Raw genomic sequence first — 27,678 nt, 5'->3', positions numbered from 1 at the left:
ACCAAGTTCGGTGGCGCCTTCATTCTACGACGGGTTACTTTAGCAGGAAATGCAACATCTCAAAGCGTGAATACATTGAAGTTTATAAATATCGTTTATAAGATTCAATAACAACAGTTGTTAGAGTGTGCTGTTTGGTGTCCTTTCTTCTTCTTTTTTTTCTCTTGGATACAGTTTACGTTATTTGTTTATTTTTTTCTAGCATTGAGATGAAGTTCTACTATTTATTTATTTGCAACTGTAAAATAGCACGACGCACGAAACGGAAGAATCCTCATTTAAAGTCTTATTTCTTCATTAAAATTATCTAGGGCAAAACTGGTTTTAACACGAGTTTGACGATAAACCGCCTCCTTAATTCCTTTGTCTCCGCGTTGTACACCATATCTCTTTGCTTTACGTGGCATCCATAAAGGACTGCAATGGACAAACTCAGCGATAAGAGCGAAATTGTAAATAATCAAATGATTATTGAAGAAAGTGAGGGGCTATGCTCGCCGTCCGAACCCGTCAGTCTGGTGCCTGGCCATCCCAAACTGTCATCTGGCCACACGCAACTCACCCACCAATAGGAACCTCGCTCTTCCAACAGCCAGCCAATCGTAACGCAGAAAGTCTTATCGACGGCCAATCAGAGACGCCCTATAATTAGGCTAATGCCAACGAGACGTTTCAGTGTGAGTGTAGCTGTGACTGAGTAAGGATGCTATAGGCATGCGCTCCTGCCGTGGCGTATCTTATGCGCTCCATTCGTGGGTAATTTTGACATAGAAGTTTGCGATCGGTTAATCATCATGGACTGCTTGATGGGCGAAGTGAGGAGGAGTGTGCCTTACTGCGTCATGGCCCTCGTCTTGTTAAACTTGCTGGCCGACATTAGGGTTGCTAAGGGAGAATATTTGCATAAAAACTCCACTACAGATACTTCAAATGACACCACCACCCCATCCCCCCCGGCGCTCAGAAGAATTCACACCACGGAAGAAAATAAAGAAGGTAAAATATCTTTTAATTGCTCTTTGCATGGAGACAGAAACTAGTTATTTACTAAGCTAATTCATGCGGTGAAATTGTTAATAAGTGGGCATTTGTTGTCATTCTTACGCTTTATGCATCGCTAGCTAAGTTGGAAATTAAAAATACCTACTAGCTACTAGCTATAACTTGTAAAATCGATTTCAAATTTTGGGACCTCGGGTTGCAAATAATAATAATAATAGCAGTAATAATACAACCATAGATAATCGCTGCTTCGTGCTCCAGCTACACGTAGGATGAAAAGGAAAAAACTTAAAAGGTTTATAAAATCTTGGTGCTTCTCTTAACAGTAAGTGTCACAACAAATGGCATTCAATGTCAGTAGAGACGAGGGTCCGGGCGCCGCTTGTCTGCATTCTTTCATTTACTTCCGAAATTTTTTTTTATCCCATTTTTTTTTTCATTCTCTCTCTCTCTCTCCCTCGGTCTCCATGGCGGCGCTGTTTATACTCTGGCCATAAAAACCTTTTGAGACTTCCTAGCAGTTTGAGGGAAGTTAGAGCGTGTTTTGGTTAGCCATATGCAAATGACTTTTTGTTTTCATTCATTGTTTCTATAGGCTAGGCCTCTTCACTCAAGCTTTGTGTTATAAGGTTTATGAAAAGCTTAGCTTTGTTTTTAAGAAGAAAAGCTATCCTTATTAGTTTATTCTTTCAATTAAGTATTCAAAGCATGACGTACATTTGTATAAATGTAAAGGAGCCAGTTTTATAGCTTACAATAATTTTATAAATGAATCAAAATTATAATAGAATATATGGAGTCAAAAAATGTCCTGCCAGATATCCGCTTCTCGGTTTATCTATAATTCGTCTATCATCGATTGTAACAACAATCAACCTCGCCCCAGAAGTATAACTTGCTTTGAATTATCCTGCAACAAACGTCGGGTCACGAAAGTAATCAACTTCGTGGAACGCGAAGCACATTTTTATGGCCTCTTTGCAACATGCACCAGATTACAAAGTTTTGTTGCAAGGGTCATTAATGCTTTATTTTTACAAGGTTTAGTTGTTATATACAAACATTGTTAAAAATTTTTTTAATTCGCTCTCGATGTACTGATAGTCCACGTAAAGTATTAACCAAGCCTGCGTTTAATGGCTCTCTCTCTCTCTCTCTCTCTCTCTCTCTCTCTCTCTCTCTCTCTCTCTCTCTCTCTCTCTCTCTCTCTCTCTCTGAGGCGAAATCTAGCAGATTGTCTGGGAAAGTGTTGGTTAGGTAAACCCATTCGTACAGGATAATTACGTAATGCACATGATATAGAAATGTGTGAATAAATAGTGCAATAGCTTAAATCCTTGGGATAAGGGAATGCTTCATGATTTATAAATTTTAAATGCAAACTGTTTTCGTTTGTAGAAAGTCGATAATTATTATATTAATATAGTGAGATCGTTTATAATATATATATACTATATATATATATAAGCAATGAGTTTTGTGTTAACATAAGGGGGGTTGGGGTTGTTTATGCACGTGTTAAGTGGCTTATGTACACAAATAACATTTCTAATAGGGCTAGGACTGAATTGATGGCATTATATTTATTTGTTTAGTGATGCATATCTTATCAGTCACAATATCTTGTCTGTCACCGATTTTCCGGGTCATTTGATAAATATAATACTTGAGGCTCTAGAGGGGAAACTATTTTTTTTTTTTTTTCTATACTGGGGAACTTGTTTGGGTTACGTCTTAATGCGATTATAATGAGAGGATAATTTGAAGCCATTTACAGCAGAATGCCGACAATTTTTAATTATGATTTTTTTTATTAATAGCGTTATGTTACGTCCTTTCTGATTAGCCGCCGCATTTCCTGTGATTCAGAAGCCAATAAAAATTGCTGCAGATTGTATTGACAATGCTGCCGGTTCATCTAACAGTAAAATAACCGACCTAGAGAGCGATTTTACTCTTGGGGACAAATAAAATTCATCTATCATTATCCCTTTTCCTCCCAGCCGTGACCCACAAAAGTCGACCAATAATCATGTTACCTAATTCGCTGCTTTCATCGACAGAGGCATACTGGGTGATGAAGGAAGGCGGCCCAACCATTTGTTTCCTCCGGTACTTTAATCGAACGTGCTACCAGAGAATTTGAATGAGAAAAAGTCTTAAGTACTGGGATTTCAAATTATTTATGGTCCTTTAAAAAATTCCCGTATTACTATTTTAATGAAGGAGTTTTATCCAGCCGGTCGGCTGGATAAAACTTTTAAAATAAGAAAATCGAGGTTAGCGAAAAATACTCTTACAGAGAAAATGCACGTAGATCAGGTGGTACGACACACACATATATGTGTATATATGTGTGGTTTTTTTATATATATATATATATATATATATATATATATATATATATATATACAAAATATATGTTCTCTTTGTTTTTGTAAACATCAGTACAGGTCAGGAAAGCTAAGTAAATACTATAAGGCTTCTGATTAGTAAAAGTTTTTATCTTTTAAATCTGGACATCCAGTAAACCTTAATGTCGTCGAAAGTGGTTATGTTAATGAAGACTCATGATGATCGACAAGTTATTGAACGCCAATAGATCAGTGGAATGAAATTTGTCAGAAATACATTTACTCGAAATGAATATTTATCTTTACTATCAGTTAGGGTGGCTGTTATGGAGGAAAGAAGGATCGAAGAAAATTTATATATATATATATATATATATATAATATATTATATATATATATGTGTGTGTGTGTGTGTGTGTATACTATAGACAGGAAATATATTCTTATTTATAGGGTGGTGTGTTAATCATCCTTATTATCCATATGAAGCCCAAATCTGAAAGATACAATAATAATAAAAAAAAAGTTGTGGGGATGTATGAAACAATCAATTAAAGTTTAGTATCAAGAATCCCCAGATAAAAAAGGGGGAGCGGGATTTATCAGTTGTTGAGTTATTCCTAAGAAAAAAAAATTGTCGGGGATGGATGAATCAGTTAAATTATCCCCAAGAAAAAAAAATTGGGAGATGAACGAATCAAATATCGAGTTATCCCCAAGTTAATTGTGGGTGATAGGTGAGTCAATTGTTAATTTATCCCCCCCAAATAAAAAAAAAGAAAAAAAAATTGGTGGATGGATAAAATCAATTGTTATCACCGCCCCCCTCCCCCCGTAAATAAATGTACAATGGCATCATCAAGGCGCGATGATAAATTAGCCTGAAAGTGTTATAGACTTAAGAAATTGTGGGAAGACATTTTCATTGGTTAGTGACGAAGGTTTCTCTAAGCCTTTTTATTTTTAATATATTTTTTTTTTTTTTTAGACGTCCCGAAGTGGTTGCGGAAAACTCATGCCAAGTTGGGATCTTTTATCGCCCGTCCTTACCTTAATTGGACTGAGGTTGGTATAACAACGCCCTCACACCCCTTATTCAAGAAGACGGATGTCCTCCCCCTCCCCTCACCTCCCCCCCTCCCAACGCTCTATGCATACGGTGACGGATTGGGAAAGAGGGAGAGAGAGAGAGAGAGAGAGAGGATTGTAAGGGATGAAAGTAATCAACATCTATCTCAATACGCAGGGAACAATTATGAGCTTTGCTCCTTAAGAAATGGTATTTGTCAAGTTTTGTCTTCTCGCTCTCAATATATACATACATGTGTAAATTATATTATATATATATATATGTATATATATATTATATATATATATATCTATATATATATTGATGTGCGATCGCACGGGTGTAAAATTGAATGCACCTCACTCGGGAATAGTAGAGCGACTTTGGTGGGTGGTAACCACCCAATTTTCAACTAGTACCGGTATCATGGTTTGAGGGTGATAGCCAGCGGTGAGTGATATTCTGGATGATTGCAAGTTCAAACAAAGCCGATTTCTGTTTTCCTTGATCGGAGTTTCTGTGATATTGTCAACTCTAGTTTAGAATACATGATGAGAAGGCAGAAATTTTGTTCTCAACGTCTCGTTACATTCGTCTACCAACTTCGTAAAGCAGTCACCGATTATTTTCTTGTTTAGGAAATAATCGACAGTTGCTCAGACTTTCAGAGTTTATTTTAAGGCTAATTTACTTGTATATAGTTTCAGGTTAGCATACATATAAAAAAAATCGCTACCATTTAGATAATACTTGTGGTTAATCAAGTAATTTTCAGTAGTTTGGTTTAGGCTAAGTTTTAGGGCGGATGACGCTTCCATTTAAAGAAAGATAAAATAATTTAAAAACAAAACTTCAGCATACTTTACATTTGTACTTATTTCCAAAGCAGAGCTAGAAACAAAACAGCCGAACAAGAGAAGTGAAATATAAAAAAAAGCTAAATTGTCTGAAAAACTTAATAAGAATAGGATTGAAATGAAATCAGTCACTACATGTAAATATATCAGTACTTGTTTGCCTTTTCGCTATTTTCAGACGTTGTTGGAGAACCTGTTCATTATATGCTGAGTACCGTAATTCAAAATAATCTTAGACTTAAATCCTGGAGCTTGAGCCCCCAGATATTTAAATTTAGCACAAGTTAGGCCTATGCACTTTAAAATTATTAGTTAGTCTTTTCAGAGATTTGGTTAATTTATAATGTTGTGTTTTGGTATTCTTATTAGTACTAACGTTGAAAGCATCCCAGTGATCACGCTACATATGCTATTGGTCTTACAACAGACCCTCTTATTCTAGGCAACGACCAGTTAGTACTATCGCGACGCATTCGACCTGAATATCGGGATTACAACACATCGGTCCTTCGAAATCGATAGCTTTTGATGTCACGTTGGTGAGCGTCACTGAATGTATCCCGTTAGTTACTGGTTATCATATTGATTGCAAGACTGTATTCGCATTTAATTCCACTGGTCAGTAGTACTGTGCAGTGTGCATTCCAGTGGAACTGGCAATCGTTAACAGGTTGGTTATGACGGTACTTGCATCATACTGGTTTACTGATGTTGGATACCCTTGTGGATACTTCATTTGATTTGATTTGACAATTCGTATTCCCTTGGATACTAATAGCTTGCCAGTTGTTAAGGGTGCTTTTTATTCACATGGTTGCTTTTGCAAGTCAATCGAGTTCTCTGGTTATTGGCGCTTGGTGACCAATTGATTATTCTGGTATTTTGTTGATTGCTGGCTTGGTAGAATTGTAGCCGTCTGGTAGTCTCACCCCCTTAAAACTTGTACCTGAAGGCGTTAGGCTGATACGCATGCAAGTAAGCCGTATTTCCAACCATATCAATAGGCCTATTCATGCTTATCTTTTCTTCAGGTTCCCCAAGAGAAACTCACTACATAACATTATGCATATATATAAGTCGATATAAAGTAATATATTACTACGTTATACGCCTATTATAATATATATTATATATATATGTGACTGGTAAAAAATATTCTGTTACAACAGAATTCCATGTAATAAAAGGAGCCATAAAAACGCCAAAATATATAGAAAAAATACTATATTTCAGAGGCTGCTGTCTTTCTCTCTTTAGGTAGAGTGAATGAGAAAAGTTACAGAAAAGGTGGTATTTATACCAAGAGATCCATCCACAGGTAAGCCAATTTAGGTCACTCCCACTGATAATCCTTCTTTAATCCTCTTAAGCGTTGCTTGAAGAAAATTTTATCAATGAACATCTGAATCCCATGCGCCCTTTGAGATGTTCATTGCCTGTCTGTTTAATCAAGGCCGATTCTATCATCTGACTCTTGTACCGACAGTTTTTAATTACGTATACAATATATATATATATATATAAATATATATAGATATATATATAAAGTGTGAATGTGGTTTCAACATAGCTCATTACGTACGGCGCATGTCCCACATGGAAAAGACATTTTGCATTCTTTCCCATACATTCCTCCGTCCCTATGGGAATGTTTCAGGTACTCTTCCTTCCTCACCTGCGTTCCCACGTCCCTCCGGTGTGTACAACGGATGACCATCATTTGTTAATGGCAAGACTTGAGCCTCCTTGCTGTGAAGCTTCGATGTGAATACGAATGAATACTTCTGTTTGTTTAGCGACAGTTGCATGTTCTCTCTTTTCTCGAAGATGACGCATTGATGATTTGGGAATCTGTGTGTTGTTGCGATTGGTCGTTATAAAAGTTGAGGGGAATTAGTCTCGTAACCTTCATTAAGACGTTGATGTCGAAGACATTACGTTAATTAAGAGTAAGGCAAAACGTAAATACAGACTTGAATATTACTGTTTGTGAAAATTATGGAAGAAATAGCCAGAAAATGTTTTAGATTTTAAAAACGATGGATGAGAAGAAGTAACAGTATTTGTTTCATATTTATTACTGGTTATGGAAATGCACTGTCGAAACTAATATATTTATGCAATTGTTGTTGGTCATTTAGCATCCGGTTCAGTTTTCCAGCGTCAATACGTTGGTCTCAAAAGAAAAAATCTTCAACTTATGTAAATAATTTCTGGAGGAAGAATCAGCCTCCAAAATTCATTTATGTAAATTTGAGGATTTTACTTTGTCGTTGGAAAACTGAATAGGATGATATAATGACAAATAATGGTTGTTATTAAAAATGGTTTTGATAGTGCAGTCTCATAAACAGTAATAAGGATAAATAAAATAATGTCAATTTTAAAGGAGAGGGTCCATGGCCTTCCTAATATATATATATATATATATAAAGATATATATATATATATATATATATATATATATATATATTATGATATATATATATATATATATATAGATATTATATATATATATATATCTATATATATATATAATATATATATATATTAGATAAAGATATAATCAGAATGTCTTTATAGGTCTTTGTAATGCAAGCAATAAGTCCCTAGTCATTGAAGGTCTAGAAGAACATAGTAGGTTAGACCAAGTTGCTGGGAAGATTAACCATTATGCAAAAAATGTTATTTGGGTGATTTCGTTGTAGTTTTATTGACCGTACATGAGTAATTTCGCCGGAAACAGATGTCATGTACCGCACTCTCAATCGTTATTGATTAATCTAAACCGGTTGTCCCAACGCCTGTGATCGTCATGTCGAGTCGGCACATCCGATATATTCTAGGTACTTTGAAGAAAATGACTTTGGAACATTCTGAACTTAAACTACTTATAGTATTTGATTGTCTTTGTCATTTCTCTTAATAGTATGTTCTTTATTTCAGTATTTTTCTTCACTGGGCTGCTTTACCTGTTGGGGCCTGTGGCATTTTAGCATTCAGTCTTTCCAGCTTGGGTTGCAGTTAGGCTGATAATAGCAATCTGTGATTCTCTGTCCTCTGTGGGTTAGGCCTACTTATATGTTTCTCTTTCCTCTGTGGGTTAGGCCTACTTATTTCTCTTTCCTCTGTGGGTTAGGCCTACTTATATTTCTATAATCTGTGAATCTCTTTCCTCTGTGGGTTAGGCCTACTTATATTTCATCCCATTTTTAAATAATCTGTGAATCTCTTTCCTCTGTGGGTTAGGCCTACTTATATTTTCATCCCAATTTTTAAATTTTTAATCTGTGAATCTCTTTCCTCTGTGGGTTAGGCCTACTATATCTCCATTTTAAATATCTGTGAACTCTTTCCTCTGTGGGTTAGGCCTTATATTTCTTCCAATTTTTACTCCTGAGCTAAATAGGACATTTAGTGATATGTGAAGCACTCCTTTTGGGGGCGGGGGTTGTTAGGCCTATTTATATTTTAATACCGATTCCTCAACAAAATGTAGAAATGAATAATGGCGCTAATGCATCCCTTGCTTTGGCTTTTAGACACCCGGACCCGCTGCTTTGTTACCCCCTTCGGCGCTGCAGGATCTTGAAAGATAAGCATTGTGGCTCAGGATGGGTCCCCTAGCTCCTTGGGGGCGGGGGCTATGGGATCTTTGTGGTGTGGCTTGGGGAAGGGGGTAGAGAGGAGGGGGTCTTGTGGCTTGGGACTTCACTCCGTACGCAGCTCATGATGTCTGAAGATAAACCCCCCGCTTATGTGAGATCTTGATAGGAATTCGATAGTGACCTCCACGTCACAGACTTCATGACGTCAATCCGTGACGTCACTGCATTTTTAGAGGTTGGTCTCGCTTCCATTTTCGTTTGTGTCAACCGACTGTTTGGAAGAAGAAGATACTGTTAAATGTGAATTTGGAGCCATGGTTAAAACAAATCTTGTTTTGGGGAATTAGTTTTGATTGCTCATGTTGGTTAAAATTCTTGTTGTCTTAATCTGTTTTGGGGAATTACATTTTTATTGCTCATGTTGTTATTCTTCTGTTGTTTAATCTGTGATAACATTGGCTAATATGCATAGATGTTAAAAAAAACTGAAACAATACTATTAGGATGGGGGAATAAAATTTCTAAAGGATCAGTTCTACCAGTTTTATTCTGTGCAATTGTTTGCCAATATAGGTACCTTTAGTATATGTCTAATGAAGGGAGGTTAAGTAGGAGACTTTTGATGTTCATCCTTCCTTTTTATTATTATTATTATTATTATTATTATTGTTATTATTATTATTATTATTATTATTTTTATTATTCATGGCACGTTAAGAGTAGGGGCAGGATTGAAAATGTGTTTTTTTTTTTCTATCGTACTTAAACTACATTGGGTACAGAACATTGTTTTATATATTTTTTTCAAATTATTTAACATGGAGCATTTAGTCTGCTATACAACACACACACACACACACATATATATATATATATATATATATATATATATTATATATATATATAATAAAATATGATAAACGGCCTTTTGGATTTACAAGTAGGATTATTATTCAAAAAAAACTAACTAAAAACCGGGACTCATTGCTACAGAATGAGAGTCTCTCTCCCTCTCCTCTCGTCTCGGGGGGTGTGGTGTTCATAGCTCTCTCTCTATCTCTCATGGAAAGATTCGTTCGTCCTTCACTCTCTCAATCTCGTCGGTCTCTTCAGTCTCTCGTCTCCTCATCTCTCTCAGGCTAAATTTACCAGTTTTAGTCATCTGTAATTGGAATCAGTTTTTTAACGGCATCGTACGATCGTCTCTCTCTCACTCCTCTCTCTCTCTTCATTCAAAAATTGGAACAAGGCCACCAGCAGGGTCTCAGCTCTCTCTCTCAGATCTCTCTCTGTAATGTGAGCTGCAGATAAGGTGTCGAAGTGTTGCCGAAGAAGTCTTTTAGGGATTTTTGTTATTCAAATGAGGAACGTGGCATCGTTGTGTAGTGTCAGAGTTCAGCTTTTGTTACTAGAATGTTTATATCATGTGTACCTGAAGGAGATTGTGTGTAATTTCTTATATCGGTTTTTTCTAATAGGGGTTGGCTCCACAAACAAAATGACAATGGTCACGGCCCCATTTATGTTTCTGCTGCTGAATGCCATAACCTACTAACAGAACATCTTCTGTGGCGAACTTTTGCATTTAAGTCGCATATCACAACCAAGTTTCTTTTATTTTTTTAAATCTAGCCAGGTACGGATTCGGGCTTTCGCAAAAAAAAAAAAAAAAGTGGCATTTCCCAAATATTGTTTCATTACAGGATCATATAGGCCTACTCTTGAGTTCACAAAATTTTCTCCTTTCACACTCATATTTATACATAAAATTTACACACGCAGACATTATATATATATATATATATATATATATATATATATATATATATATATATATATATATATATGTGTGTGTGTGTGTGTGTGTATGTATATATAATAATGTTGGCCTCTTTAAAGCATAGTACTTTTTATGCTTAGATAAAGTTCTTAGGACAGTCCATCATCCAAGTAAAAAAAAAAAAAAAAAATCATTTAGCCTACTTTGTTCAGGAGAGAGGTCTGCGCTTTGTGTCTGCTAAGTATATTGCATTTAATTGATCTCATTTGGGTGCGTTGCTTCTGCTGTTGTCGACGGAATTCTTAAACAGCACTTATTATCTGCAGGCGCCGTTCTCGTTGTTTCTGAAGCGTCGGTCTTAAAATTTTATGTTCATTCATTGTCATCAGTCTTGTTTTCTTTCGCTCATTTTTCTTCTCTCCTAAGTGGTCTAGCTCCGAATGCTTCGTGGAAGTTAAAATACTTTTTGGCTTTTTTTTTTTTTTGGACTGCAAGGTTAAGTTGACATTTATAAATTGGGCATTTTTTCGCGTTTTTAATTGGTACTTAAATAAATGCTGAGATAGAGTTTCTTGGTCTTTTATTTAATTTTTTGGACCCCGTTCCACTTTATTGTAATTTGTATCGCTACACTTTTAAGTGTTACTTTAATTTTATTTATCTTGTGCTATCTTTATCGTCCTCATTTGCTGAATTATTTTGCATTCTCTAATCTCCAGCCCGTTTCTTCATTCTGAAATTTCTGCAATGCTCAAAGTGCATAGTATAATTTTGATGTGAGTTGTAATGTATGTTTGGTGATGCTTATTTCGTTTTGAAAAGTACTTAAATGCTAACTTAATCAAGGTTCAGCTAACTATTTCTCAAGTATGCTGAAGAAATTGGATAGGTGGCTCAGATTCCCCAAGATTTAGCTAAAGCTTATCCGATTTTCTCGTCTGAGATCTTGTATCTTTTTGTTTTTCTCCAGGGGCAGAGGCCAATGGGATGGGCAATCTTAACCCATTTTCTACAAAAGGCTGAAGTTAATCTTTTGATATGAATAAAAGTGAATGCGAGAATGATTGCTGCCTTGCTTTTGTTTTTATCTCTCTCTCTCTCTCTCTCTCTCTCTCCCTCTCTCCCCCAAAGCTGCCGCCTTTTAGGTGAACTAGCTTTTAACTGAAGGTCAGATAAAATAACAAATAATAAATAAATACTTTAGAAGATGTCTCTCTGCTTTGTTTACTCCACAAATGCCTTGTTGATTGGGGAGGAGAGAGAGAGAGAGAGAGAGAGAGAGAGAGAGAGAGAGAGAGAGAGAGAGAGAGAGAGAGAGTTGGCATCTGAAGGATGATACTGAAGTCGTCGAGGTCATCATAAATCATGATCACCAATCATTTTTTGCGATGGAAAGGACTCACGTGAAATTCCGCCACTTGAGTTTTTCCTTTGCTTTTAAAACATCAACTAATCTCTGCCCCCACCCCCCCCCCCCCCCAACCCCCCCCCCCCAATCCCCCAACCCCCCCACCCCCTGTCCTTGCAAATTCCTGAGATGTATGCTAGTACTGTACCAGCCATTTTTTTGTCATGCCCCTAGGTGAGGTTAGGTTATTTTAGGTTTAGGTTAGATTAGCTTATGTTGGTCATGCGTCTACAACTTGAGTGTGGGAAACATAATGAGGTTAGTTTCAAGAAAATTCTTTGGTTAGTTTTTAAGAAAATGCCTCAGCACTCGGTTACATCTCGGGAAAATGTGTCCTCCATCAACTCCAGTCTTTTCTGGTGCCCACAGGATTTTCTCTGGTGCAATTCCGAGCTGTTATCCCAAGAGCGGTGCGAAGGATATGTCCAAGACATCTTTTCAAAATCTGTATTTCCGTTGCGGTATCATTTTTAACGGTTTCCTGCCACCTGGCTCCTCATCATCTTCTCGAAGGTATATTTTCAAGTCGGCAAAATCTTTTTCGGTTCGTTTTCATAGTGGTATTGGTGTCCGTTTATTTACCAATACATGTATAGTGTAACTTTTGTATATGGAATCTAATCTATCTGACATTAGAAAAACGGGTATGTATATTGACAGAATAAATTTATTATTTGTCTTTTATCTCCTCCTCTTTCATTCTCCCTGCTTCCAAATACCGACCCACAACGGTTACACGATTCCCTGCTTTGGTCGCTAGACGCTTGCTTTGATATTTTAAGGAAACGCTGCCAAATTGATCCCTTCCTGGTGGCCCTCTTGGCTCCCCCGGAGCGAACATGAGTCTAGCTTCAGTTGTGAGGGAGAGAGAGAGAGAGAGAGAGAGAGAGAGAGAGAGAGAGAGAATATCTTGTGAATGGTTTACCCCAAAAGGAGTGCTGATCACTCCGTCGATGGCCTCCGGTTTAGATGGACCAGTAAGAGACGAATTCGTAAGGGGGTAGCGGTCACTAGAGCACCTCACGCGGTCCACTGTAGGCATTACTTAAGGTTCTTTTGCAGCGTCCCTTCGGCCCCTAGCTGCAATCCTTTCATGACTTTTACTCGTTCATATTCACTTCCATCTTATTTCCACCCTCATCCAACAGTTATTCCAAAGTGCAACTGCGAGGTTTTCCTCCTGTTACACTCTTTTGAAATTTCATTTCACTTTCAGTACTGAATGCCCTTATAGGTTACAGGTTTCGGCCCGAATTCTAAATTCTATTCAACAACAGATAACTAAGAGCTATAGTAGATTCACATCAGCCGTGCATGTGATATGTAGGCCAGTCCCTTACGAAGCTCCTGATTGGCTGTTGATAAGCCAATCACTGGGCTGAAAACTCTGTTTCTCTCGAGAGTTCACATAGGCAGGATGCATGTTCCACCTCTCCTGAGATATAGTTTTGAAAGACGCATCCTCTGGAGAGGGGGAACGTAGATCCTACCCATGTGAACTCTCGAGAGACTGAGCGTTTCCAGCCCTGTGATTGGCTTATCAACAGCCAATCAGGAGCGTCGTAAGGGACTGGCCGAGACATCAAATGCACGGTTGATGTGAATGTATTATAGGCACTTTAGTCAGGATTTTTAAGAAAGGCGTCTGGTCGAGATTCGATCACTGGTAGTTCAGTTAGTCCTCGGTCTAGAGGTTCTCACGACCCACTTGTCCTGGAAGTTCTAGACCGTGAGTTAGCCTAATAGCTAACGGGCGACTACCAGTCTACTAGACCCGAGAGAGAGAGAGAGAGAGAGAGAGAGAGAGAGAGAGAGAGAGAGAGAGAGAGAGAATTTAAGGCTTACCTGGAAATTCTAGTTCGTGAGTTAGCCTAAGAGGTAAAAGCGCGCCTACCAAGCTACTAGACGAGAGAGAGAGAGAGAGAGAGAGGAGAGAGAGAAAGCAAGGAATTTGAGGCTTATTTTAGGAATGACGTTAGCATTATTAACTTAGCAATCAGCGCAGACGAAGTGCTGGAGCCCTTTTGTATCTGATACGACGACGAGCGTCGGAGGCTGCCGTAGTGTGACTCATCTGCACCGGGAGATGAACATTGGGTTTTGTTTGTAAACTTTTTGTTGTTTTCACGCTCCCTATTCCCCCCTCCCTCCCTCTCTCCTCCCGTCTCCACATTCCCCTTCCATATCTCGTATTCCTCGGAAGTCTTTGTTTATATTGAGATTGTCGTTATTGGTGTGCACCAAAAGACACAGCATCGCGCTGTTTATTTGGATTTCGGTGCTCGTGATCCCCTGGGGACAAGACTCCGTCTTGTTTATTGCCAATTAAAATCGATAGTCGTCCGATAGGGATGTCATTGGCGATAGGATATTGCTGGGATGAGTGAGGTCTGTTTAATAATAATGATAAATAATAATTTCGGTTTAATGCTAAGCCAGGTGCATGCTCATGACACGCTAATAATATCCCCAGCTCAGTGAGATGCAAGCAATTTTAATATTTACTATGTTACTTTAGTATTTGTGCGTAAAGTTTGCAGGTAATAATACCGATAACAGATACAATATTACCTTGAGGTGGTCAGGTATCTAATGAAGATACTCTAATTTTTGTGGTAATTATTACAAAGGCGCTAATATTCCATTATTCCTTAACTATAAAATTTCTTTAATTACAAAAAGAGCACCTGGTAAAATGAATCACGGTTTGATGGGCCAAAAGCGGAAACTTCGGTAAAAGATAATGACTCGATCCTTGTGCACTTCTAAATATACGGGCTGCTCTATGAGCAAGAGCCCGTGCTGGCATAAGGCCAGGTAAATATAAAACAGCAGCCTTCTAAATCAGGGGTTCTTAACATTTTGATGATTCCAGATGCCCAATGAATTGCCCAGTATGGTTCCATACCCCCTTTGCTTAAGTCCACTTGAGTCCTATTTGTTGACAGTATAACTTGATATACTTAGCTCTATACATACTTAGGTATGAATAACTAGGCATAGAACATACAAGAAGATCAAAAGTATTTATAGTTTTATATAGTTGTTTATTTGCAAAATGTAACCATGTATGTATACATTGACACATTTAAAATTAAATATTTACAAATATCCACAGATCAAGTCCCATACCCTAGGGGGGTATGGAGACCCCCTGATAAGAACCTCTGTTCTTAAATCTTGAAGAAAATGTTCTCTCTGTCGCTAGATTTGCACTCAGATGAGGCCTGGTTTTCCCAGACGAAGTTAATCAGACGTCCTCGGCCCTCTGTCGCCAGATACCCTTGTGATCGGGATTGTAAAATGTCCAAGACCTACCCAAGGTCTCTCCCCAGATAGAGAAATTACTGGCTGTTTATGAGAGTAAAGTACAAAATTTACAGGTTCTTTAGCAGAGAAAACGGGAGAGACGATGTTGGTAAATGAGAGAACCCGTTTCAAATTTAAAACCCGTTAATTAAAAAGGTAACGGATTTTAAAAAATAAATTGCTGTAATATAATCATAATATAATAATAATAATAATAATAATAATAATAAAAATAATAATTAAAAAATAGAAAATATTATTTTTTGAAGGAATGAAAGCCATTTGTAAATAGGAATTTTTTCTTATTTGGAAAAATGCAAGAGAACTTTCAAATAAAAGGGAATGTAATTTTTTTAACTGGTAAGTACCTACCTGCTAGTTTTTATGGAAGGCAAATGAAGACTTATTGGAGGCTTTTAAAAAAGTAGAAATTATACCAAGTTGTGGTCACTGGTTATTTGTAAAATCATCAGACGTTGTGAGGAAAGGTGAGTGAAGACATCATGTGTGCATGAGCCACCCCCTCTCCCTCCCCCCAACAGGTGTCAGGTTTTGCTTGCAGGAAACAAATGTTCTCTGCTTGAATATTAAAGAAATAGGTTATTTTCCTTTGTTTAAGGGTGACATTTAGATTTAAAGAGTGAAGCCACAAAACAAGACGTAGGTTCGCGACGGTAGAGGAGAGTACAAATAACTGACCTTTTTGTTTGCTTTTAAATTGGCAATCGGTCAGAGTTGAATCTACAAGACTGAAATTTATAAACCAAACTAACTTCCTTTAAGAGAGGAGACTGTTCCTTCGTGTTTAACCCCCCACCCTTAACTCTCTCTCTCTCTCTCTCTCTCTCTCTCTCTCTCTCTCTCTCTCTCTCTCTCTCTCTCTGAGAGATAGCCTGGGATTACTCGCCCCATTGACCTTTGCACTTAGTATTGTGTATTATAGCAAATAAATGTATATAGGTTTCCCCTAGGCTCCTTGGGCGGAGAACAAATTTTACATTGTGGCAGGAAAATGACACTGATCGGGAGGGACAGACTAATTTTATTTACTTTTTCTTATTTGGAAATAATAATAATACATTAAAAAAAAATTCTAGCCATCAACTTGGTACCAAGAGCCATTTGAATTTGGCGCTTCTGGCTCAGTATTTTTTCTAGCCATCAACATTGGACGGTACCAAGAGCCATTTGAATCCGGCGCCCTTGGCTCCAGTTGGCTCAGTATTTTTTCTAGTCATCAACATAGAAGGTTGCCGAGAGCCATTTGAATCTGGCTCCAGTTGACTCAAACATTTTTTCCTGAAAACTGAGTCGACGTAGACTTCATCCTCCAATGGATCATTTGTTCGTTAACATCGGCGTCAAAGTTCAGTATCCCTTGTATGGATCGAATAATAATAATAATAATAATACCATTATCACTATCATCATCAAAATTAATTACGAAACTGCACCTCTGCTGTGACATATTTGGCAATTAGCACTTTCATTCCAACATGATAATACTCAATTTTCAAACTCGTCCGAAATGTCCAGTTTGAAAATCCGGAGCAATATAAAAAAATTAATATCTAACACGAGCTAAATATTCGGTCTTAGAGAGAGAGAGAGAGAGAGAGAGAATATATTAATTTTAGAAGTGAGGAAGGGAAAGAGAGGAAGAAGAGGAAAGGAAGGAGTGAAAAAGACGCTTATCAAAAGATAGGGACAGACCCTCTGTTCTGTATATATTTCGTCCTCCTAACACACCTTAAAAGGTGATCCCCAGCTTCTGTTGCCAGTGAAGTTTTATCATTATGGTGCGCGACCTTGAGAACGAACATACGCACGTACGTTCCCATGAGCGTGCATGTTTTGACTTTTTTTTCTGACTCGCCGCGTATTATAAAGGACGGACGAAGACGTGTATAAGTTCTGGGAGATTATTGACTATCATTATATACACATTGCGTCTAGCAGTTGACCGGTTCATGTTATTTTCTCTCTCTCTTCTCTCTCTCTCTCTCTCTCTCTCTCTCTCTCTCTCTCTCATTTACCTTAATATGGTTAATGTATCGCATTCATGTGAAACACTCACTTATTAGGCAAATCGACGAAGATGATTACATTGGTAGGACCCTTAATAGCCATGGGACTCGCCTCAGTGGCGTGGTTGGTATGGTCTTTGCTTGCCACCTCGGTGGCCGCGAGTTCGATTTTCTGGCATTCCATTGAGTGAGGAGTCAGAAATGTGTATTTCTGGTGATAGAAGTTCACTCTCGACGAGGTTCGGAAGTCACGTAAAGCCGTTGGTCCCGTTGCTGAATAACCACTGGTTCCATGCAACGTAAAAACACCATACAAACAAACAGACAAACTTAATAGCCATGGAAATCTTTTGTTTTATATTTGTGACAGGCTGTTTTAACCTCTCGAATGAGGGTACACGTAGACATATGCTAATTCAAAGAAATAATCATTTTACCCGAGTTTGTGGCCTTGCGTGCTTTCCCATGGAAATGTATGTATGTATGATGAATGAATAAGAAAGCATATGATATGTGGAACTTGAAGGTCCTTGGACACTTGTTACGAATACATTTCTAGATTTTCTCTGTATCATATGTTTATCGGCTCAATATTATATATTTATATTTGTTGATTTTGCTTCTTTGATTTTATAATTCTTCTGCGTTCTTCTTTTTCCTTGTTTTCTTTGTCTTCTGTGAAGGATTAATAAAGTAAGTCGATGGTCAAATATTTAGCTCGTTTAAGATATTAATTTTTTTTATACTGCTCCGGATTTTCAAATCGGACCTTTCGGACGGGTTTGAAAATTGAATATTATCATGTTGAAATTGAAAATGCTAATTGCCAAATATGTCACAGCAGAGGCCCACTTCCGTAATTAATGATGATGATGATGATGATAATGGTATTATTATTATTATTATTATTATTATTATTATTATTATTATTATTAGTAGTAGTAGTAGTAGTAGTAGTAGTAGTAGTATCATCATCATCGAAGAAACAAATCCACAGCTATGCCTGGGTACATGGATATATAAAAATAAACCTATTCAGAGAGCTTTTGGGAATGTGTCCGATTTCCATTTTCAGTCTCAGACTGGAAAAGGGAATCGAGCAAATTCCCGAAAGCTCTATGCTTATGGTAGACTTATTTGCAAATATATATATATGATATATATATATATATATATATATATATATATATATATATATATACCCACACATACATACCTGTGGATTTGTCTCCATGTCAAGACTCGTGCTTTTATGTGTTTTTTGTTTGGTTAGTTTACCCAGATTTAAGTTTTAGTACAGATGGTTCTGGAGATTTGCATCTGTTTTTTCGATTATCATGAATGTTTAAAGGAAAATAGATAATGCCTAAACTTCTCTGGGAGAAAATGAGAGGAGAAGAAACAGAAGCGTTCTAGCAATGCCAAAATGTGCTCCAGTCATTGTAATTCCACTGAACACCTGTAAAATGTGCTCCAGTCATTGTAATTCCACTGAACACCTGTAAAATGTGCTCCAGTCATTGTAATTCCACTGAACACCTGTAAAACTTACAAGTAAGGCCGCCAATTATCATAGTTATGTTTTGTTGGCTCCCGAGTCTTGCAGGAAACCCAAGGGTTGAACGTATATCATTATGAACCCAACAGAGCGACAGTTCCATTAATTGCATAGTTTCGCAGTTTTTGTAATTTTGGTGTGATGAATTCAGGAAGCTATATATGTCGTTCTTGCATTTTTGTACGACGAACCTGCTAGTCACGTAGTTTTTGTATTTTTTGTTTAACGAGCGTATTAATTTCACAGTTTTCTTATTGCTGTTGATGTAGGTTTTGTATTTTCTCATGACAAGCGTGCAAGTTATGTATTTGTTTTTTCATGGCGAAGATGCAAGATACGTAGTTTTTAGTATTTTTCGATAACGAACATACATATATATTCCGAAACACCATATACATTCCATAGATTACTAATAATGTTATTGAAGGTTGGTCACTGTTTATAAACGTTGTATTGCCTGAGCCCATTTATGCAAAGCTTCGGTTGCCAGTTAGTCTGTTGCATTGTTGAAGGAAGACCGGTAGTAGCAGCTCTACCCTTTTAAAGAGATGTTTGTGGTGGAATAATGGGCAAACGCCCTACTCTTTACGATGCCTTCTTGATCTCCATTTGGACCTTTTAATCCGTCGAGAGTTCTCTCTCCTCTCTCTCTCTCTCTCTCTCTCTCTCTCTCTCTCTCTCTCTTTGTATAATTTCTGTAGATGCACGTGACTTCATTATATAAGCGAATACCACAGGAAAATGGTAGGCAGAAATCCGTACCGAGCGTTTTGCTTTTATTGACATTGTCGATCAGACATTGTCGATACACACACACAACGAAAGCTCGGCACGGATTTCTGCCTATAATTTTCCTGTGGGATTCGTGTATGTGTAGTATATATATATATATATATATATATATATATATATATATATATATATATAATATATATATATAATTTGTTTATCCTGCTTATATTGATTGAGGTTGCTAGTCTCTCTCTCTCTCTCTCTCTCTCTCTCTCTCTCTCTCTCACGAGGCACCACATTATAAGGATCGGCAAATGTAGGGCGCGTCTAAAACTTCATTCGCTAATTGCTTTCACGAGTGAACTGCATTTGTACTCGCTAACCTCACCCCGGCCGCTATCTGCCACGCTCGCTTGAGCCCTTCGGTAATCTGATTCCCATACGTTTGCAAAAAAAAAATAAAAAAAAAATTCCGACATCGTTTGTTGCCTATGTAGTGGCTGACTGATTCTTGGGTCTTTCCTGGGAGTCTTTGTAAAGGAGGGCGGGGATGCTTGTTGGCAGGGAATAAAGGGGGTAGGGAGGGGACTTGGGGAGGGTTGTTGGCAGTGGGAGATGAGTTTTGGGGGAGGGTTGTTGGTAGTGGGAGACGAGTTTGGGACGGTTGTTGTATGGTGGGGTTTATAGTTGGAAATGGGTATAGGGAGGGATGTTGGCAGGTGAGGAATAGGTTTGAGGAGGGTTGTTGTAGTGTCAGTTAGTATCCCCTGGTAGGAATAAGGCAGGGGTTAGTACGAGGGAGGGAGGGAGGGAGTTCCAGGGTATCTCCCTGCTTAGTAGAAGATTGTGGTGGGGCGGGGGTTTGGGGGGGGGGGGTGTATCGAAGTGGCGAGGCATCTCCACCCACTGCTGTAACGACAACGCCTCCATAAATTATCATGCTTGATGTTCGGAAGACCATTTGAGGCGATCGGACTCGCGATAACGTTGCCAGGGAGGAAGCAGCAGCGATGGAAACTAGTCGCATTTTGAACGTTTTAGTTTCCAAAATAGAATATGACGTTTGATACCAACTTAAGCGCGTCAGCGGCGTGGTTGGTATGGTATTAGCGTCCCACGTCGGTGGTCGCTGGTTCGATTCTCGGCCATTCCATTGAGGAGTGAGAGATGTGTATTTCCGGTGATAGAAGTTCACTCTCGACGTGGTTCGGAAGTCACGTAAAGCCGTTGGTCCCGTTGCTGAATAACCACTGGTTCCATGCAACGTAAAAGTACCATACAATCAAACAAACAAGCATTTCTCAATAATCCCTTGTTTTACCTTTCTCTTGGTATACCTTGTCATGACCGAAGGCCGACGGAATGGTGAAATTATTGTGCGTATTTTGCCAGGTCCTTCAGGAATAAAGTAAGAGGACTTGGGTAGTCAAATGATTTGGCCCAAGCGTCGGCATACAGTCAGTCTTGTTGCTCAGTGATAATCTTCGAGGGTTGCTTCTAGGCAATATCACAAGAGGCAAATCAAGTACTTGACTTTGCAACAAAACAAGGAGCTTTCTCAAATTACTAAAAGTAACATCAGAGTTATACCGAAGAGTTTGACTCTTCTGTGTCTCTGTCACATGATATGAACACTTTGGTGGCATCAGTCGTCTGGTGAAATTTATGAGCTGCAGTCTCGTCATTTGGTGCCTATTTGGGGTCGTGACCTTTTATGGGAATGATGATAAAAAAAAAAAGTTATATTTTATGTTATACTGATCTTTACGTATCTTAGAGAGGCTTGGTCATAAGCTTGAGTAGTGAAAACCAGTTTGCTTATAATTAATTATGTATATCATTAAAAGTAAATTTTTATTGAGAATGAAGCTTAGATTTTCCAGTAATACTTTTAGTTTCATTGGTACCTTGTAGTAAGATTATCTTTAATCGCATTATTTCTCATCAAAGTGACATTAAATATATGACAAATTTTAGCGAGGAGTGTCTGGTTCCTTATATGGCACCTGTGGTTTTTATTTTTTTATTTTTTATTTTTTTACATATTTGCCCGTTTAGAAACTTTCATATTTATATATATATATATATGATATATATATTATATATATATATATATATTATATATTTTGTATATATATATTTGTATATTATATATATATATATATATATATAGATATATATATTAGTATATTTATATACATACAAAACTACTTTTTTAAAATCATTTGAATGTTTCCTTTTAAAGACGCATATATATATATATATATATATATATTTATATATATATATATATATATATATATATATATATATATATATAATATTATATATATATATATATAAACGTGAACGTGTCTTTAAAAGGAAACAATTCACAAGATGTACAAAAACATTTTTTATTTTTATTTTTAGCGGATGGAAAGAAAATCTTTTCTCGCTGATCAGATGTGTTATTTATTGAATTGCACATTGTGTTAAAGTTTGCATGCATCTGTTAATAATGTTAGACGTAAAGCATTACTATAAGTGAGCATTAATATATTACGGTCTGAAATAGCTTTACATTTCATTTCGTTTTAGGTTGAGAGAGAGAGAGAGAGAGAGAGAGAGAGAGAGAGAGAGAGAGGAGAGAGAGAGAGAGAGACTTACATCGCTCAAGAATCCGTTGAGTTTAGTTTGTTTCCTACGGTGTTGTGTTAAACTAAAGGATTTCGATCCTGTAAAATGCGGTGGCGTGATCCCCGAGACAGAGAGGGGATCACTTTAATGGCTCCAAAGAAAACCCTTTCCCTAATTTTCCGTATGCCATAAATTCTCTCTCTCTCTCTCTCTCTCTCTCTCTCTCTCTCTCTCTCTCTTCACATTTGTTTTTGTAATTACTCAAGACTTCTTGGTGATCGTTTTATATATAATATCATATATAACATATAACGTAACATTTGATATAATATATATATATATATATATATATATATATATATATATATATATTGTGTCTGTGTGTGTGTTAATGAAGTAATAAAGCAAATATGTAACACACACCACTTTATGTCGATTACATTGTTGAATCTTCTTGGGTGTTTTTTTGGTATCACTTTTTCTGACATTTAAATACAGAAACATCAATTTTTAAGTGGCATTCCGCCGTCTTTTATCTATTTTGTGATTAATGTGTATCAGCTTACACGAGGGAAGCAGTAATATTTCAGTCGAGTTTTGAAAAGATACGAACTTTTTATTTTGAAGTTTGTAGTCAAGATTAATAGAGTACTCTGTTAATCCTGGTTGTAGTTACCTGATGACTTTGACTCAGCCAACAGGTCCGCCTTAGATCAGTGCCACTTATTATAAACATTAGATCTTGGTTAGTTTTGCGCGTTTTTCTCTGCTCCCTTTTGGGTGGGAATGGTTCAAATTTTCAAGTATTCAATTATCCTGGTAGCTGCGTATTTTTGGTTATTCCTAATTTTCTAGTGAATATTTGAAAAAAAATTCATTTGTTAGCCACCGTTTCAGTTGGTAAATATTCTACACCGGGTATATATTGGAACTGGAGATTTTAAAGTTGTTTAAACATACCTAGTTGAATATGGAAGTGTTATGATCCCCTTTTGTGTCGAAAAAAGTGACTCGGTGTATTATGTATCCATGACTTAAAAAATAATGCGTTGTACTCTGTGACCTATAATTTTAGTTTGTCGCACGATGCTCTGAAAAAAGGAAATAATAAAAATAGAATAAAATTAAAAAGTTTCGATATTCTGAAGAATACGAAGCAGTGCAAATAGAAAGATTGGCGCTGATATAGGTAAAGTAGCGCGCCAACTGGTTTGAGAATGGCAAAGGTAAACAGATCTTGTCACAATGCTGTTACATTTTCGCGGCATCGCTCTGTTTTTTTCTTCCATTTCTTTCATTCTCCTTTTATGTTACATGTTTCGATATCCCTTTCCTGTTTCTAATCAGAAATATTCATGGAGGACTTGCTTTCATTGCTTTAATCCTGCTTATTCGAATGAGACTGAAATATCTTTCTGCTCTGACTTTGGCTGCCTCTAATCTTCTAGGATACTTATTGAGTATAAATAAACAAAAAGGTCAGATTTGATGCCTTTACTTTAACTGTAAGTACGGATTCCGTACCTCAGTGTCAGCTAAACGTTCTCTGTCCAACCTGACTTCCATCTGAACATTCACTGTTGAATGAAATCTTTAATGTTTTGACAGCGCCTCAGTGGCGTGGTCGGTATGGTGTTGGCGTGCCACCTCGGTGGCCGCGAGTTCGGTTCTCGGGCATTTCCACTGAGGGGTCAGAGATGTGTATTTCTGGTGATAAAAGTTCACTCTCGACGTGGTTCGGAAGTCCTGTAAAGCCGTTGGTCCCGTTGCTGAATAACCACTGGTTCCATGCAACGTAAAAACACCAAACAAACAAACAATTAATGTTTTGATGAGCTATTGTATAAGCCTCTGGTAGTAAATCGTCTCACTTCTATTTGTCGTATATGTGCTTAGTGTACTTAGAATAATCTTCCTTTACAGCTTTATTTTAGCTTAGTAATCTCAAGTACTAATCGCATATATATGTAAGTTTTTAGTTTATGTAAAACCTCGTTGTTCAGTGCATATAATTTACATTCATATGAAAACCACGGGAAAAGATAGCTTTATAGATTAGTTTGTGCACACAACGACCAGGTACTTCAGTCCAGTTCGTCAATCTTATTTGGTGTAAGGAATGAGAGCGGTCTTGGGACCAGCAATTTCGTCGCCTGCGCAAATCTAGTTGCTTAGAATCTATGCAATAAACCCTTTCTGAAACCATAGAGAGAGAGAGAGAGAGAGAGAGAGAGAGAGAGAGAGAGAGAGAGAGAGAGAAGGCTTATAATCTATATGGTAAACCCTTTCTGAAACTAGATAGGGCGGAGAGGAAGCTGTTGATATATATATATATATATATATATATATATATATATATATATATATATATATATATATATATATATACAGAGAGAGAGAGAGAGAGAGAGAGAGAGAGAGAGAGAGAGAGAGAGAGAGAACATGTCGAGCAAGGAATTCAGATTTGTTTTATAGGTGCATGTTGATAAATGTGTGTACGCAAGCGCGTTCATGCATGCACGCATGCGGGTGTATTTCGTGCCAGCGCCCTAAATTTCATGTGTTTTATGTGTCAGGGATAAGAGGGTTTTGCTAGTAGACTGCGGTTTGGACCGGTAGGGGATGTGAGGGGGAAAGGAGAAAGGTTACCTCCCTATTTCCCCTTATTTCTTATTTCCCCTCAACCCAATTTTTCTTATTTTTCTTTCGCTTCCTCCTCTTCCCCTCGAATTTGTTTCCCTTCTCTCTCTCCATTCATCCTTTTTTCTCCATCTTGTTCTCTCTCTCTCTCTCTCTCTCTCTCCCCCTCTCCATACATCCTTTTCTCTTTCTCTCTCTCGTGTATTCCTCCTTCCCTCAGTATATGTTTCTATTTTCCTCACCTCCCTACAATATCTCTCTCTCTCTTCTCTCTCTCTCTCTCTCTCTCTCTCTCTCTTTCTCTTGTGGTGATGATGGCATCGTTGTTTTTACGAAGTTTGGTGTATATATGATGGTCCCGCATCGCAGGAGGAGGTATTTCCTTGGCGTCGTACTTGAGAGAGAGAGAGAGAGAGAGATACTTGGTGTCTTGCAAGGAGGTAGTCGAGATAATGCATTTCTTAGAACCTGTTCCTTATTGCTGGCTGGCATTAGGTTGAGGGTCAAGTCGTACTACCAACTTATTTTTTTCCCCTGTCGACTTTTTTGTGTTGTGTAAACATTCTTCTTCTTCTTATTTTTTTGCATTAAGTTTGTCTGTTAGATTGTCTTGAGAATAGAGGTTACTGTTTTTTGTATTAATTCATGTTAAAAACCATCCCCACATTCTTAGATTGTCAGTGGCGTTAACAGACAATTTTTTTTCATGTTTAAATATTTCTATTTTGCCAAATAACTAAATAACGCTTTTTGGGGGAAGTATTTCCAGTACTTCTTAGTACATAATGCTTTTTGTGAAAATATATTGGGCACATAACCAGATTTCTCTCGTTTTTTTTATTTTATTTATTTATTTATTATTATTTTTTTTCTCTTTTTTTTTTGCTTGAAATGTAATCTATTTAAGATTAAGTTCTGAATATATGAGAAAAAATATTGGGCACATAACCAGATTTCCATCTTTTTTATTTTATTTATTTATTTAAATTTTTTTGCTTGAAATATATATGATTACGTTCTGAATATATGAGAAGAAGAATTATCTATTAGAATAAATGAAGACAGTTAATATATGATAAGAGGAAACGATTATATGAATCTAGAGGAGCGTTGCCCAGATGTTTATGCTCAGTGTTCCTTAGTTACTGTGGTTAACGTTTAAAAAAAAAAAAAAAAAAAAAGTGGAGATGAGTAAGCTTCTAATGATCCTCTCATAGCGGACATTCATAAGACTCCGGAAATACCAAAGAAGTCAGTACTGGGGTATATAGTTTCTGCACGTCTTAAGCATTCACTTTCCTTTTATAGATGATAAGAGCGCCTCAGTGGCGTGGTCGGTATGGTGTTGGCGTGCCACCTCGGTGGCCGCGAGTTCGATTCTCGAGCATTCCATTGAGGAGTGAGGGATGTGTATTTCTGATGACAGAAGCTCACTCTCGACGTGGTTCGGAAGTCACGTAAAGCCGTTGGTCCCGTTGCTGAATAACCACTGGTTCCATGCAACGTAAAAACACCTTACAAACAAACTTATGTAGATAATAAGATAACGTGTTCGTATGTTTATTTATTTGAGAAGCAAGAGACCAAACGGAAAATGGGCAAATGATAGGAAACAAAATAGGAGCAGTTGTTTCTTTGCAAATCTCTATTGATTATTTCGTGTTGCTTTTACCTTGTTTTTTTAAATCCTGATTCGCTGATCTCACTGCTAATTACCTGTTTATTTTTATTTGGCTGTCGGTTAATTTTACGATAAGTCAGAATGTTAATATTATTCAAATTCTTTCATATATCGCTAAGCATACTTTTGTCTCTTTCATCTAATTTCCGTATTGGCCTCTTATTTATTTTTAATGAAATTAGTACTGTGTGGTTGTTTAAGCTTCAATCATGTATCGTCTGTGGAAGGGTTACCGCAGAACTTCCCATACCTCTGAAAAACTAAGGGAATAGCGTTTCATTGTTACTATACTTACTTGATCCATAGGGGGGCTGTCACGCGGTGCACTGTACGCATTGCCTAAGGTTCTTTGCAGCGTCCCTTCGGCCCCTAGCTGCAACCTCTTTTATTCCTTTTACTGCACCTCCGTTCATATTCTCTTTCTTCCATCTGACTTTCCACCCTCTCAAATAAATGTTTCTCAGTGCAACTGCTTTGAGGTTTTCCTCCTGTTACGCCTTTCAGACCTTCTTAGCGTCCATTTCCTTATCAGCGCTGGAATGACCTCGTTGGTCCTTGCGGTTGGCCTTTGGCTTAAATTCTGCCATCCAATCCAATCTTATGCTTAACTTAATATTTAATCTTTTTTATTTATTTATTTATTTGTTTGTTTGTTTTTAAACAAACATCGCACAAACCCTTCCGGAAACAACGCACAGTCCCTTCCGGTATTGTAATCTTTCAAAAAAATAAATAAATAAATAAAAATGAAAAATAAAAACGTGTTGAGTAAGTTGAGTAAGTTGACTCTATGTATTGCACTGGTATGTAAGTAAGTGTGTCACCTTTGCGTCTGTACAAAGTTAGTTTGAGAGTAAGCAGTAGCAGTTTCCGTAGAAACCTAAACAATTTATTGTACAAATACTGACGTCAAAGACTAAATCAGTGACAGAGACCACATTTAAACCTTCCTTGGGGTTCTATTTCCCTATTAAAGAACTATTCAAGTTCATTGTTAAGTCAAGAGTATATACCAGCATAACAGTAGAGCCACG

General features: G+C 37.2%; 1 protein-coding gene across 1 annotated transcript in view; it reads left to right on the top strand.

Moving 5' to 3' along the window:
- Positions 1–663: 663 nt before the first annotated feature.
- LOC135212583 (uncharacterized) overlaps positions 664–27,678 on the top strand; it is a 94,885-nt gene continuing 67,870 nt past the window's right edge. Inside the window, exon 1 of the mRNA XM_064246128.1 lies at positions 664–996. Coding sequence (XP_064102198.1) covers positions 795–996 — 202 coding nt within the window. The 5' untranslated portion in view covers positions 664–794. The remainder of the gene's footprint in view (positions 997–27,678) is intronic.

Source organism: Macrobrachium nipponense, chromosome 41 (genome assembly GCF_015104395.2).
Source record: "Macrobrachium nipponense isolate FS-2020 chromosome 41, ASM1510439v2, whole genome shotgun sequence".
Taxonomy (NCBI): domain Eukaryota; kingdom Metazoa; phylum Arthropoda; class Malacostraca; order Decapoda; family Palaemonidae; genus Macrobrachium; species Macrobrachium nipponense.
This window is presented reverse-complemented; position numbering and strand designations above follow the sequence as displayed.